Genomic DNA, 14,765 nt, shown 5'->3' on the forward strand with positions numbered 1-14,765 from the left:
TTGCATAGTTGAAAGAACTCTGACCTGGAAGTCAGAAGGTCATGGGTTCCAATCCCTACTCCACCACTTGTCTGCTATGTGAACTTGGGCATGTCACTTAACTTCTCTGTGCCTCAGTTACCTCATTTCTAAAATGGGGATTGAGACTGGGAGCTCTATGATTCTCTTGTATCCACCCCAGCGTTTTGTACAGTGCATGGCACATGGTAAGCACTTAGCAAATACTGTAATAATAATATTATTATCATCATTATTATTATTATGAAGACCAGCCCAAATTCACGGGTTTAGTTAGGGCTAGGCAATAGGAATCAAAGACACTCTACCCAAACCCCAAACAATAAATCACTGAACTGGAAGAAGTTCATTGAGGAGAAGGACTAGGAAAAGGTCACACACTTTGAGGTATTAGGGTTTCTGGAACTTGTAATATATTAACACTTATTTGAAAAATGCTTGAAATATATTTTCATATTAGAAGAGGGTGCCGCTGATGGTAAAGTTCACACATGCATGTGTGTTTAACTAAAAAAGCCATTGCAGTATCTACAGTCCTGGGCACGTTGAGCGCACAAAAATGTTGCCCCCTGTTGTCTTGTTGTGCTTAATGTTTTCAGTTCCTGGTGCTGTTTTCTTTTTTGCCTTCTTGTTTGTCTTTCCAAGTGATGCTTTACCCCAGAGACCTACTCCCTTTGTGATGGCATTATACCATTCAGGTCTATCCTCAGCCACTGACTTTTAGTTTTCAGCTGGGAAGCAGCATTGTCTGAGACTATGTCATACCCTGGGACTGGTAATCCCATTTGCTCAGAAGGTTGGTAATTTATAAAGATAATTTAAAGAGATCTGGGCTGATGTCAGCTATTATTTTTGAATGATGTAGTTCAGCTGGGCTGAATTATCCTGGCTCAGCAAGCTTTAGTCTGATCGAGCCAACAACCCCAGGCTCTGGCCATATTGTGCTACACTGATTTAGGCTTGCAAAAAGTGCTATAACTGCTATCTATGCCTTTTGGGCAGGCCAGCATTATTGGCGTCCTCCTGTCCCACTTTATTTCAACTGATATGGAGTCACCAGCTGGGTTTTTATGATTCTCAGCAGCTCTGGCTCTTTCTGTGCTTGGAAAATGAGACATGGATTCCCAGTCTGCCTTCTTTTTTGCACAATTAAAATGGCCCTAGACATTTAGTGACAGAGTCAGAAGGACAATCTGGGTTTCCTGCTGATCAATCTCAATTATTGTTCATTTGAACAGCATCACCCCCTAGTAGTCATTGGAGTCCTGTAGACTAAAACAAATTACCAGTCTATCAATCAATTAATTGTATTTATTGAACACTCACCATGAACACAGCACTATACTAAGAACTTGGAAATATGCAATATGACAAAGTTAGTAGACATGATCCCTGCCCACAAGGAGCTTACAGTCCACAGAGGGAAGCAGACATTTTATTTAGGAATAACTGGAATTTGGAAAGTTCAAGACATGGCTTGTAATTTTGGTTTCTTTTGACAGGGGAAGCCTGGAGTTCCTGGCCCCCCAGGAATGCCAGGAGAGCCAGTAAGTCCCTATTTGAATTCTGATTTGTTGTATTTACAATGTGTTTTATAAAATACCTAATGGTGTATGTGTGTATGTGTTTTAAAGGGTGAGAGAGGACCTGTTGGAGACATAGGATTTCCTGGACCCGAAGGACCAGCGGGAAGACCAGTAAGTAATTCACCACCTACTTTTCAGGGTGCAACTTTGTTGTGGTTGAAAAATGTGATTCTGACTCCATCCTCTAAAGAGAATCAAGACTTTGATAAGTGCCTTGAAAGAAAGAAATTCAAGAAAGAAAATATTTTTCTCTCCTAAGTCAATCCTGAATGGATGACCCAACGTAACCCAAGGTGATGTGAAAAAACATGTAGAAAATGCTTTATGAAATCTAATGATGGCAGATGGAGTCTCATAGGACCATGAGAAGTGAAACACTAGATTTGCACAGTGCCACTAGCACACTCTCATACCTACCAGTTGAGTTCCCACCAGCATTTGGAATGCAGAGAGCTAGTCAAATCTAAGCAACACTAAACTAGAGTGCCACTCCTGAGTCTAACACAGACTTAGATGTTGGAAGAGAAATGGCTTACCACCTCAGCAAGACCCTTTCCCCTAAGCATATATTAAATTATATCTGACCATGGCCTAAATCTAAGACAATCTACTAGTGTTTTTCACTGTCCTGAATTCTGTCTTAGTTATTAAAAGTCATTGGTGTAAATTATTTATTAGTTGTTTCCTACAGGTAATGTTGTGTGACCTTGGACAAGTCACTCAATTTCTCTGGGCCTTCTATTCCCTCCTACTGGGACTGTGAGCTCCAGGTGAAGCAGGGGCTGTGTCCAACATGATTTATTTGTAGCTATCTCAGCACTTAGAATAGTGCTTAGCCCATAGTAAGTGTTTATCTAGCACTATCATTATTATTCTTATTATTACTGATATAGGGCCCTTCTCTGAACTCACAGGACCTACGTGATTTTGAAGACAATTTTTCAATAGAAAAACCAGTTTGTTATTTTATTTGTTTTTTTTAAATGGTGTTTGTTCAGTGCTTTCTATGTGCTAGTGCTGGGGTAGATACATGATCATCAGATTGGATACAGTCCATGTCCCACATGGGGTTCACAGTCTTAGTCCCAGATTACAGATGAGATAACAGAGGCACAGAGAAGTTAAATGAATTGTCAAAGATTACACAGCAGACAAATGACAGAGCTAGAATTATAACCAAGAGTCTTGGACTCCCCCCATGCTCTTTCCACTAGTTCATGCTGCTTCTCATTCAGTTTTTTGACTAAATGTGATTAATCATAATCTTGGATTGGGGTAGGAAAACAGAATCCATTTTTGGAGTCACATTCCACTAGTCTTATCTCTGAGAATTTCTGAAGTAAATATTTTACATAACTATATGAACTTATAATATTGCCTAGCCCTATCCAAGTTCTAGGTGGTTTTCCTGTGTATGATCATGTTATTAAGAAATATTTTTCAATTAATTTTAAGACATGCAAAAGCCACCATTCTATATGAGTTTCTTGTTTTGGTTATCTAAATACTAGACTAAGCTTCTGTTGTACTCTTCCATGCAGTTAGTACTGTCCTCTGCAAACAATAACTTTCAATAAGTATGATTGATAGATATATTATCCAAGAACAAAATTAATATTTTGCACTAGATTCGTTGTTTGTTTTCAACCCTTTTAAAATCAGTTTATTTTTGTGATTTGTATTACGGATGCAATAAATTCTGTGAGCCTTACCCCTTGGGTAGCACATTCTTATTTAAAGTGCTCGACAGTTCTCAGTGTATTTCAGAGAGGTTGGGAGGCTTTGGTTGGCTTATCAACAGTGACAGGTTTTAGTGTAATTTACAGCAGGGAAAACATGTAGTTGTCTGCAATTCCACCCTCATCGAATCCATTCTGGCACAATTCAGGTCTCTTAGGATTTTCAGAGGAGCATGACCATGCAATTGCCTGCTGGCAAAAAAAAAATATTTCCCTCACCTTGATCTCTTCTCTTCAAATCAAAGCTCAAAGACACATGTGCCATCAGGACATTAAGTCTCTCAGTTGACCCAAAGTATTTTGTTTTTCTTTTGTACAGTGCTGCAAGCATACCTTGGCTATCAGTAAAATTTCTCTAGATTTTAAAATGACAGAATTTATTGACTGTTATACTGCACCAAATAAAATAATAAAGTGAGGAACCTAGCACACCCTATAGTGGCAGTTCCCTGTGTGGAGCAATCATTTGTGAAATAGAGTACACTCATTTAAGAGAACTGATATGATTATTGAGACCTCAGAACTAGAGAATATTATTTGGAGATTAAGAAGCATAGACTCAAATAATGTTGATTGTGACCTTTTAAGCCTCATTTTCTTTTATTCTAAGAATTACAATCTCTTTTTAGGGAATAAATGGAAAGGGTGGATTGCCAGGTCCTCAGGTAGGAAATTTGAAATAAAAAATTATTGCATTTTTCTCAGAATATCCATGCTAGCATAGCCAAGTAGACTGAGGAAGGCTTTATTTATTTTGCAGGGCATTATGGGAAGAACTGGAGACAGAGGCCCTAAAGGAGAGAGGGTAGGTGTATATGATCACTGCTATTTGTGTTGGAAACAACTCAGTCTGTATTAGCCAAATAAGCCCTTCAGTTACCTAAAGGTGTGCAAGTAGTTTTATTCCAATTCTTTATTGTTCTTAGTTTTGTTCATTATTGTTTTTTAAAATTACTATTGATTGTATCTATTTCAATATGATTATTGCTTGCATAACTATTAATATTATGAATAATAATAATAATAACAATAATATAATGGTAGTATTTGTTAAACAGTGTTATATGCCAAGGACTGTATCAAGCATTGGGACAGGTCTGACATAGTCCCTGTTCTGTAGGGGCACCCAACATGATAATGTTGCATTCCAATAAACCTTCAAGTTAAAATGAGCATTTCCTAAACTTTTTATTATTCATCTCACATAGTGAATGTGACATTTCCATTTTAGTGAATTTGTGGAATCTTTTTTCCATACCTGGAGAAGGTATTTCACTCTAAGCCTTCTAAGAATGATTGGTAATGCATCTAATCTTTATTTTAGATTTTTTTAAATCGTATTTCCAAGTCTTTGGGTGGTTGAACAATTTTTATCACATGGTATATTGTTCCCTGTCCAAATTGATGATGGATTTAAGAACATCTCTAAAATCTGATGTTTTGAAAGAAAGGCAATTCTATGTAACCACACATTTTTTTCCCTGACTCGGTCACATCCTTTCTATCTTTTTTTTTTTTTGCACTGGGTCTTTCTTATACACTTTGGCTACGGCTGTGTGTTCATGTGAACAACAATGCCCCCCCATATCAATGTTTGCCCATATGGGGCTAGAATTGCTGGACCTACTTGTGTCACACTAATTTAAGTAACATGCAATATAAGTATTTTTCCTAAAGGGAGGTGTTTCCATCTTGTCAGGATCACAAGGCGGGACAGTTCTCTACTTTCCCAAGTGCTTAGTACAGTGTTCTGCACACATTAAGCTCTCTCAATAAACACAGTTTAATTGATTGATTGATTGAAAAAGAGATCAAGGTTCAAAAACTGTGAAATAATTTAGAATCACCCTCAGCTTCCTGAAATTTAAAGGTCTGGGTTTGTGGATAAAGGAATTCCCTTGGGAGATGGAGCTATGGTGGGACTTGCTATTTGGCTTTCAGTACCTTAATATTAAAGTGAGCCTTTGCTTTTAAGTACTAATAGTGGATTTAAAAACTCATAATTTTGGAGAAAGAGATATACATACATGAAAATGCATGCATGTATATATAGCACACACCATAGCTGAGAGGCCACAGAGAAGGATCACAAAGAAGGCCGTCCCTCGGTCTCGCCTATCCCGCCGTCGACCCCTGGGCCACGTCCTCCTGCGGTCCTGGAACGCCCTCCCTCCTCACCTCCGCCAAACTGATTCCCTTCCCCTCTTCAAAACCCTACTTAAAACTCACCTCCTCCAAGAGGCCTTCCCAGACTGAGCTCCTCTTCTCCCTCTACTCCCTCTGCCACCCCCCCTTTACCTCTCCGCAGCTAAACCCTCTTTTTCCCCTTTTCCCTCTGCTCCTCCACCTCTCCCTTCCCATCCCCACGGCACTGTACTCGTCCTCTCAACTGTATATATTTCCATTACCCTATTTATTTTGTTAATGAATTGTACATCGCCTTGATTCTATTTAGTTGCCATTGTTTTTACGAGATGTTCTTCCCCTTGACTCTATTTATTGCCATTGTTCTTATCTGTCCGTCTCCCCCGATTAGACTGTAAGCCCGTCAAACAGCAGGGACTGTCTCTATCTGTTGCCGACTTGTTCATCCCAAGTGCTTAGTACAGTGCTCTGCACATAGTAAGTGCTCAATAAATACTACTGAATGAATGAATGAATGAAGGCCAGTTCAAATGAATGAAAGGCCAGTTCAAATAAGCGAATTCACATTTGGCTGTTGAATTGGAAAGATGGTGAAATTCATTCATTCATTCAATCATATTTATTGAGAGCTTACTGTGTACAGAGCACTATACTAAGCGCTTGGAAAGTACAATTCGGCAATAGATAGAGGCAACCCCTACCCAACAACAGGCTCATAGTCTAGAAGGGGGGGAGACAGACAACAAAATAAATAGACAGGCATCAATAGCATCAAAATTCCATAATGATACTCTCATCACATAAGAAGCAAGAGCTTTTCAGTTCATTTAACTACTGCAGCAACCTTAGTCAAGCACTGAAATGCATATGATGTGTGGTTATATATAAATAAATAAAGGCTGATTTATTTTCTTTGAATAGGGTGATCCAGGAATTCCAGGAGACAGAGGTCCACAGGGTGAAAGAGGGAAGCCTGGTCTTTCTGGAGCAAAGGGGGTCATAGGACCCATTGGACCACCTGGATCCAAAGGATCTCCCGGCTACCAAGGGCCTCCAGGTTCTCCAGGGGTACCAGGAATCCCGGTAAGAGTTTTCCTGGCAATAAATTGGACCAATACTCACACAAAAGGCTAGCATTACATTTGGGGCATGTGTGCCTAACACCAGGATCCATTTTTGGAGCCTTAGAATAATGGATTTGTTAAAGTGGTCACAGAGTTTTATGATGTGAAGTGAAGCACTGCTAATTACATGAGGTCACTTCTGCTCTCAGCTGAGTGTTATCTTAGTTGCTGAGGACATCCAGCTTAGACTGCTAGTTCCTGGAGAAAGTTGTCCTCTAGGAGGTCAAAGGATGAGAGCCGAGAGATGGAATCGTTCCTGAGAAGATACAGAGCAGTGGAAAGAGAACACTGATCACAAGTAGAAATGGTTCCATAAAGATACACTTATCTTTACACTATACACATATCTAGTATCTGTTTTCTTCCACCAGGTAGACATTGAAAACAAGTTTGATAATGGGGCATAGCCAGATAGCATAACATACTATTCCTTGCCAAGATAGAAAGTATCACCTTCACCACTAATGACATTGACAGTAGCACACTTGCCTGGGTACTGAATTCATAAATGTAGTATATGGTGATGGGCTGAACACACCATTTTATGCTTTCCAAGAGGTATTGCCCTCTTTCTCCTGTCTCAGACTGCACTGTGCCATAACTAATGTGTGACCAGCGAATTGCCACACTGAAAAACGTTTTGTTACTGCAGCAAACAGTATTCACTTACTGAGTGTGTAACTTCACACTCCAAATAATTGATCAAAATACTTAATGCTTTCTTCTGATAAGTCCCTATTTGAACTTTGAATTGTTTCATTTGTAATGTGCTTTTTAAGTACTTAATGGACTCTATGTTGTCCCTTATATGAACATTTCTGAGAGTCATATAGATGTAATGGAAGCAGTGATTAAGCTTAGTAAATTCAGAAACTAAAACCTAGTTTCACTGGCACCTGCCATGTGAAAGCATTTCTCCTCATATAATAATAGTAGTATTCATAGCACTAAAGTATACTTCCAAAAGATACTTATTGTAGTTAATTCATTTTATCAGCTTCATTTTATCACTTAATCAACAGCATAAAATATTTACTTTTTTATGTAATTTGGTACAAAGAACATGATCCACTGATATAACTTATCTTTTCAGTGGCTGCAAAGGATGTACTCTCAGGCCTTGCTCCATTTATTCATCCCCACTCCCAGGTCCACAGGACTTACATACTGGATTAATTCATTCAGTTGTATTCATTGAGCGCTTACTGTGTGCAGAGCTCAGTAATATTACTGGATTAATCTGTATGTACCCCCAGTGGTTAGTACAGTGCTTGGCAAATAGTAAACCCATAACAAATATCACAATAATAATCAAGTTAGCAAATTTATTACTCTATCTGCCCATCTGCAAGTCCAGTGAATCTGTGTACATTTCTGAAATTTATTTATATTAATGTTTATCTTCCCCTTTATGCTTTAAGCTCATTATGGCCAGGCAATATGTCCATTTGTTGTTATAGTTTACTCTCCCAAGCATTTACTAAGTAAGTGCTCAATAAATAAGATTGAATGAATGAATGCATGAATGAAGACCTAGCTTGCTCTACTCTTTGCATTGTTTGGAAAACACTACCCTGTATTTTTTTTCTTTAGGCTAACGCAGTTTCATTTGAAGAAATTAAAAAATATATCAACCAGGAGGTCCTCAGGATTTTTGAAGGTTAGAGCACAATTTGCTAAATAGGTTTCTTTTATTCTCTACCAAGTCATATTTTATTTAATTTTATTGATAACTCTGTTAAATCTACTGGTTTGTTAAATCTACTGACTTGTTAAATCTACTGGCTTCACCCACAGACTGAGGATTCAGAGTGATTTGAATTCTAGAAAAGGCTTGGCTTTTCTGGTTGTCCTTTTTTTAAAACATATACAACTTTATTGATCAATCTGTTACAAACCTCCTAATAAAAACAATAGTCTTAAAAAACACCCCTCTGATTGGTTCTGAAAAACCAAGCATTAAGTGAATAGTTGTAAACAAGTTGAATTTTCCCATAGCAATTTAGATAAAATAGATTTTGACCACTCCCTGGCATATCCTTTCAAACAACTCAGTTACTGTAATTCAGTATTCAAAGTTAGTAAAAAATTTCACAAAACAATAAACAACTGTAGGGCTTACCTTAAATCTAGTTTATCTTTAAGAAGTTGAAATGATGCTTTTAAGGTTTTGTGCTGAAGCCGAAGAAGGATTTTCCCTTAAGTATTATGTGATATAGTCAAAGATTATGGAATGTTATGAATGGCAGGCTGAATTCACAACCAAGCAAACAAATGAGCATGAAACTATGTTGAATGAATGTTAAATATGACAGGGGAATTAATACTTAGGGAGTTAAATTGAAATACTCTAGGATGTAACAGAGCAGGTTAAATAGGAAAATGTTCTAAATGTATTCTTCCTAAATCTCATATGCTACAAATACAAAATCTGTTTATAAACAATTTATTTTAATTACACATAGGGCATTAACATTGTATTTTCTATTGAATTTAAGTCAGAGTACTTACCTTCACCAAGAATAGGGCATGATTAAATCTGGGTCTTAGAGGTCTGAAACATGCCTCTGCACATGTACACACACACACATACAAACACACTCTCTCTCTTTTTCATTCTCTCTGTCCCTCAGTCCCTGCCTATACATACGGGCCTTGATACAACTCAGCCAAAATAACTTCTGATTGAGCAACCTGCAATCAGTAAATACTGAATAAATATTGGTTGTTGATAAGATAATAATTGTGGTATTTGTAAAGCACTTTAAATGTGCCAGGCACTGTTCTAAGTGCTGGGATGCAAATAGAAGCAAATCGGGATGGACAAAATCCCTGTCCCACACTGGGCTCACAATTTTTAATCCCCATTTTACAGATGCGGTAACTGGGGCACAGAGATGAAAATTATAGTGGGGACTGAGATGCCTCATGCTTATAATCAAGATGGTGCTAGGTGGCAAGAATGTGAGGAGAGTATAGGGAGAAAAAAATGGTTTAAGTACCAAAAGAAAAGCACCAATTAATCAGTTAATCAATCAATGGTATTTATTGAGTGCATCCTGTGTAAAGAGCATTGTACTAACCACTTGAGAGAGTACCATACAGCAGAGTTTGTAGACACATTCCCTGCCCACAACGAGCTTATAGTCTAGGATAGTTCTAATGCTTCAATTCCTTCTCCCTTTGCTTATGCAGCTTCTCCCAGACACCTACAACAGGTTCTTTAATGTAACGATACAATTGGGCTTTGGTTATATTTCTAGCAAATTCACTAATGGATGCAATTTCACTGATTCCTGAATATCACTTCAGTTTAGCAGACTAAATTAGGCACACTGAAAATATATTTTAAGTTATAAAAATATGTCATCCATATTCCTTTTCTGAAGCTGTAATAATAATAATAATAATGTTGGTATTTGTTAATCACTTACTATGTGCCGAGCACTGTTCTAAGCGCTGGGGTAGACATAGGGGAATCAGGTTGCCCCACGTGGGGCTCACAGTCTTAATCCCCATTTTACAGATGAGGGAACTGAGGCACAGAGAAGTTAAGTGACTTGCCCACAGTCACACACCCAACAAGTGGCAGAGCTGAGATTCGAACTCATGAGCCCTGACTCCAAAGCCCATGCTCTTTCCACTGAGCCACGCTTTGTGGACAGGGAATGTGTCTGTTTATTGTTGTACTGTACTCTCCCACAGGCATAGTAAAGTGCTCTGCACATAGTAAGTGCTCAATAAATATGATTGACTGACTGACTGACAGACATATGGCGTGGCTCAGTGGAAAGAGCACGGGCTTTGGAGTCAGGGCTCATGAGTTCGAATCCCAGCTCTGCCACTTGTCGGCTGTGTGACTGTGGGCAAGTCACTTAACTTCTTTGTGCCTCAGTTCCCTCATCTGTAAAATGGGGATTAAAACTGTGAGCCCCACGTGGGACAACCTGATTCCCCTATGTCTACCCCAGCGCTTAGAACAGTGCTGGGCACATAGTAAGCACTTAACAAATACCAACATTATTATATTTGGTGAACTGTTCTCATTCAGCCTTGGCATTTTATATGGAAACATAAATGTCTAATGAGACACCAGCCTCAGCTTCTCTGGCCCCACAGCAAATAGGTGTAGTCTTCATCAAATAGAAATATGCTCAATGACAGACCAGATGCAATTGATACGGGGAAAAGAACAAAAAACAAATTACAAAAATTCAACATGAGGAAGAGATTAGGTAGCAAGAAATATGGCAGCAAAAAATAGGCTTGAAAATCAATTACATTAGGTCACAACCTGACAGTGAGTAAGGTAATAGTGTTAGCCCAATTCTGTAATATTGTATTACTGTAAAGTCCACCACTCCCCACACCTTCAAAACCCTCCTAAAATTACATCTCCTCCAAAGGCCTGCCCTGACTAAGCCCTCAATTCCCGCTATCTTTCTTCCGTCACGATCGACAATGCACTCGTCTGTGTACGCCATAAGCATTTTGATACTCACCCCTGGACCTTAGCACTTACGTAAATATCCTTACACTCTACTATTTCCCCATCCATAATTTATTTTAATGTCTGTTCCCCCTGTAGACTGCAAATCCTCTGTTGGCTGAGATCGCCCCTACCAGCTCTATTGTATTGTACTTTCCCAAGCACATAATACAGAGCTTTGTACATGGTTAGCACTCAATAAATACCATCAATCGATTCATTCATTGATTGACTGAATATATGAATAGGTGTGACCTCCCAGGGCCAGAGGTGAATCCTTTTCTTCTTGATAAATAGGCAGGTCTTGGAATATTTTGTATTTTTAAGAGTGCTACGTAGTAAATGTAATGGATACAGCACTGGCCTAGAAGTCAGAAGGACTTTCGTACTAATCCTGGCTACACCACTTGTCTGCTTTGTGAGCTTGGGCAAGTCACTTCACTTCTCTCTGTTTCTCAGTTCCCTTATCAGTAAAATAGAGATTAAAACTATGAGCTCTATGTGGGACATGGACTATGGCCAACCTGATTAGCTTGTATGTACCCCAGAATTTAGTACAGTATCTGGCTCATAGTAAGCAGTTAACAAGTACCATAAAAAACAATAAAGATAGTAAATAGGATCTATTGCAAAGCTTTACAGTTTATCCTGGGGAAGGCAAAATTAACGAATGACTAAATAACCTCAGGTGTTACTACAAGGAGAAATCTGTGAAGTGTTTTCCACTCCACAGGTAGCAAAAATAGAAGGAAATAGGCTTACTTTGTATATGTGGTAGATAATTAATTGTGGCATTTGTTAAACACTTACTTTGTGACTTGCACTGTACTAAGGTCAGCCAGATTAAGGAATATTTTCTGAATTGTAAATTGATTGAATATTGAAACAGTGGGAAAAAGACTTTATGAGATTCCATCCATTAACACTGCCCTTATCATCAACAGTATCTACTGCATGTTTCCTATGTATAGAGAAGCAGCATGGCTCAGTGGAAAGAGCCCGGGCTTGGGAGTCAGAGGTCATGGGTTTGATTCCCAGCTCTGCCGCTTGTCAGCTGTGTGACTGTGGGCAAGTCACTTCATTTGTCTGTGCCTCATCTGTAAAATGGGGATGAAGACTTTGAGCCTCACGTGGGACAATCTGATTACCCTGTATCTCCCCCAGCGCTTAGAACAGTGCTCTGCACATAGTAAGCGCTTAACAAATACCAACATTATTATTATTAACATTATTATAGGGCACTTTAAGAGGCATTTGTGAATAGACAATAGAATAAAAAGTCTTTGGGTTTTTCCCCAAGAAGAATTTATATTATAATGAGGGACACCAGCAGATCCAAATTACTGAATATGTAGAAGGTAAATATGTAATATAGATATAAATGGTAAATACAAAAACAAGGATTAATTTAATATCAGTCAGTGGTATTTGTTGAGCTCATACTGTGGGCAGAGGACTGTACTAAGTACTTTGGAGAGTATTCTACAACAGAATTACAAATAGAAAAATGTACACATAATGACTTAGTGACAAGATCAAGAAGGTAGGAGATTCAAAGGTGTGACACTAGGCCATTGTTGTTAGCACCTCTTGGAAGGATGATTTTTTAGGAGGACTTTGAAGGTAGAGAAGAACAGAGTTTGGTGGATTTGAGGAGTCGAGAAATTCAGAACCCAGGCAAGGTGTGAACAATGGATCAAAACTGGGATGGTCATAAGTGAGGTACAGTTAGAAGATATGCTTGGAAGAGTGAGAAAACCAGCGTTGCCTAGTGGAAAGAATATGAGTCTAGGAGTCAGAGAACCTGGGTTCTAATTCCAGCTCTGGCCACTTGTCTGCTGTGTGCCCTTGGGCCAGTTACTTAACTTTTCCATGTCTTAGTTTCCTTATCTGTAAAATGGGGATTAAATCCTGCTCTCTACTACCTGGGAACTCTATTGGGACAGGGACTGTGTTCAACCTGAGATCTTGTATCTATCCTAGTGCTTAGAACAATGTTTGACACACAGTAAGTACTTACCAAATACCCACAGTTATTATTACGGAAGGAGCATAGTGTAGAGGATAGAACATGGACCTGGGAATCAGAAGGTCATGGGTTCTAATGCTGGCTCCACCACTTGTCTGCTGGTGACCTTGGGCAACTAACTCCACTTCTCATTCCTCAGTTGCCTCATCTGTAAAATGGGGATTGAGACTGTGAGCCTCTTGTAGGACAGGGACTGTGTCCAACCTGATTTACTTGTATCCACCCCAGCACTTAGTACAGTGCCTAGCACATAGTAAGTGCTTAGTAAATACCGTAATTATTATTAACGAAGAAAACAAAATAATATGAGAGATACCTCATCTGTAAAATGGGGACGAAGACTGTGAGCCCCACGTGGGGCAACCTCATTACCTTGTATCCCCCCAGTGCTTAGAACAGTGCTTGGCACATAGTAAGCGCTTAATAAATACCAAAAAAAAAAAAAAGAAGAAACTTGATGAAGTGAGACCAATCAAGAAACTGTTAGAGTATTCTGAGTAGGAAGTGATAAGGGTTTATAGCAGGGTTCAAGCTTTTAACAAAACTGTATATTATAATTGTATTGTCTATATTAATCTTTTATAAACTAGCACTTGATGCTCTCATCATCTAAGAAACCCAAAGCACCGATTTAATTTTACCAAATGATTTTAATGCAACAGTGTGCACTTGATGTCCATCAGCTTGCATGATGCTATTTAATTTGCTACTCCATTAAGAAGCACAGCCAAAAATCATTTAACTGATGACAAATATCCTAAAACAGGGGAAATGCATATTAAGAGCACACATATTTTCACAATTCATTTATAGCATAAAAATATATTTTCAATGATATATCAATGGGATTTGGTTCATAAGGAGTAATATGCCATGCTAATTAAAAATTTAAATGTGCTTTTTAGAAGTGGGTGATTTACACCTACTAGAAATTAATTGAAAGATTTGGTAATAAAAAATTACTGTAAGCCAATTTAGAATTAAGCCAATTCAGACCCCAAATGATGGAGTAGAAACATTTCTGTTAATAGGGGTTGAATATTCTTGAAGCAGATGTACTATAATTAAGCCAAATGGTGCTGGAATGTATAATTACCATTATATGCAAAATTACAAATAGACCAACTGGACAATTGAACTTTTGTTAAAAATTCAAAATTCAATGATTTTTGCATGTAGAAAAAATTCAGAAAGCTGTAAATAAATGTCTAGCATTATCTACTAAATAATGATAGAATTAAGCAATAAAAATAGCCAAAGTTAAAATATAACCAAACTGTGGGTTGTTAAACATTGTTTCCAGGTGGGGTTTGTGTGTGTGTTGGTGTGTGTGTGTGTTTTGTGACAGGGGTTGTGAAACTGACTTATAGGTACTTTGCATATATAAAAAAATCTAGTTAATCATGTTAAAATCTAACAATGCTTACGTGAATAAAAGTGCTATCACCAATGGAGGCTCCCAGTGTCCAACTTTATTTTGCAAAGTCTTGCATTGTTCTTGAAGTTCTATGGGTCCCTTTAGGGTATGAACAAAAGAAAAGGTTGTAGTAGACTTTGTCTGAGCTGATTATCTTGTATCTCCCCCAGGATTTATTACAGTGCTTGCCACAGTGTAAACACTTAACAAATACCACA

The 14,765-nt window shown here is 38.3% G+C and overlaps 1 protein-coding gene across 3 annotated transcripts in view; it reads left to right on the forward strand.

Annotated features, from left to right (window-relative positions):
* Nucleotides 1-14,765, forward strand: part of COL19A1 (collagen type XIX alpha 1 chain) — a 340,279-nt gene that overhangs the window by 301,723 nt on the left and 23,791 nt on the right. For all 3 annotated transcript variants that reach the window (XM_029066938.1, XM_029066939.2, XM_029066941.2), the window contains exons 40-45: nt 1,521-1,565; nt 1,653-1,715; nt 3,973-4,008; nt 4,104-4,148; nt 6,410-6,571; nt 8,206-8,272. In XM_029066938.1, the coding sequence (XP_028922771.1) occupies nt 1,521-1,565; nt 1,653-1,715; nt 3,973-4,008; nt 4,104-4,148; nt 6,410-6,571; nt 8,206-8,272 (418 nt within the window). The remainder of the gene's footprint in view (nt 1-1,520; nt 1,566-1,652; nt 1,716-3,972; nt 4,009-4,103; nt 4,149-6,409; nt 6,572-8,205; nt 8,273-14,765) is intronic.

Source organism: Ornithorhynchus anatinus, chromosome 1, assembly GCF_004115215.2.
Source record: "Ornithorhynchus anatinus isolate Pmale09 chromosome 1, mOrnAna1.pri.v4, whole genome shotgun sequence".
Classification (NCBI taxonomy): Eukaryota; Metazoa; Chordata; class Mammalia; order Monotremata; family Ornithorhynchidae; genus Ornithorhynchus; species Ornithorhynchus anatinus.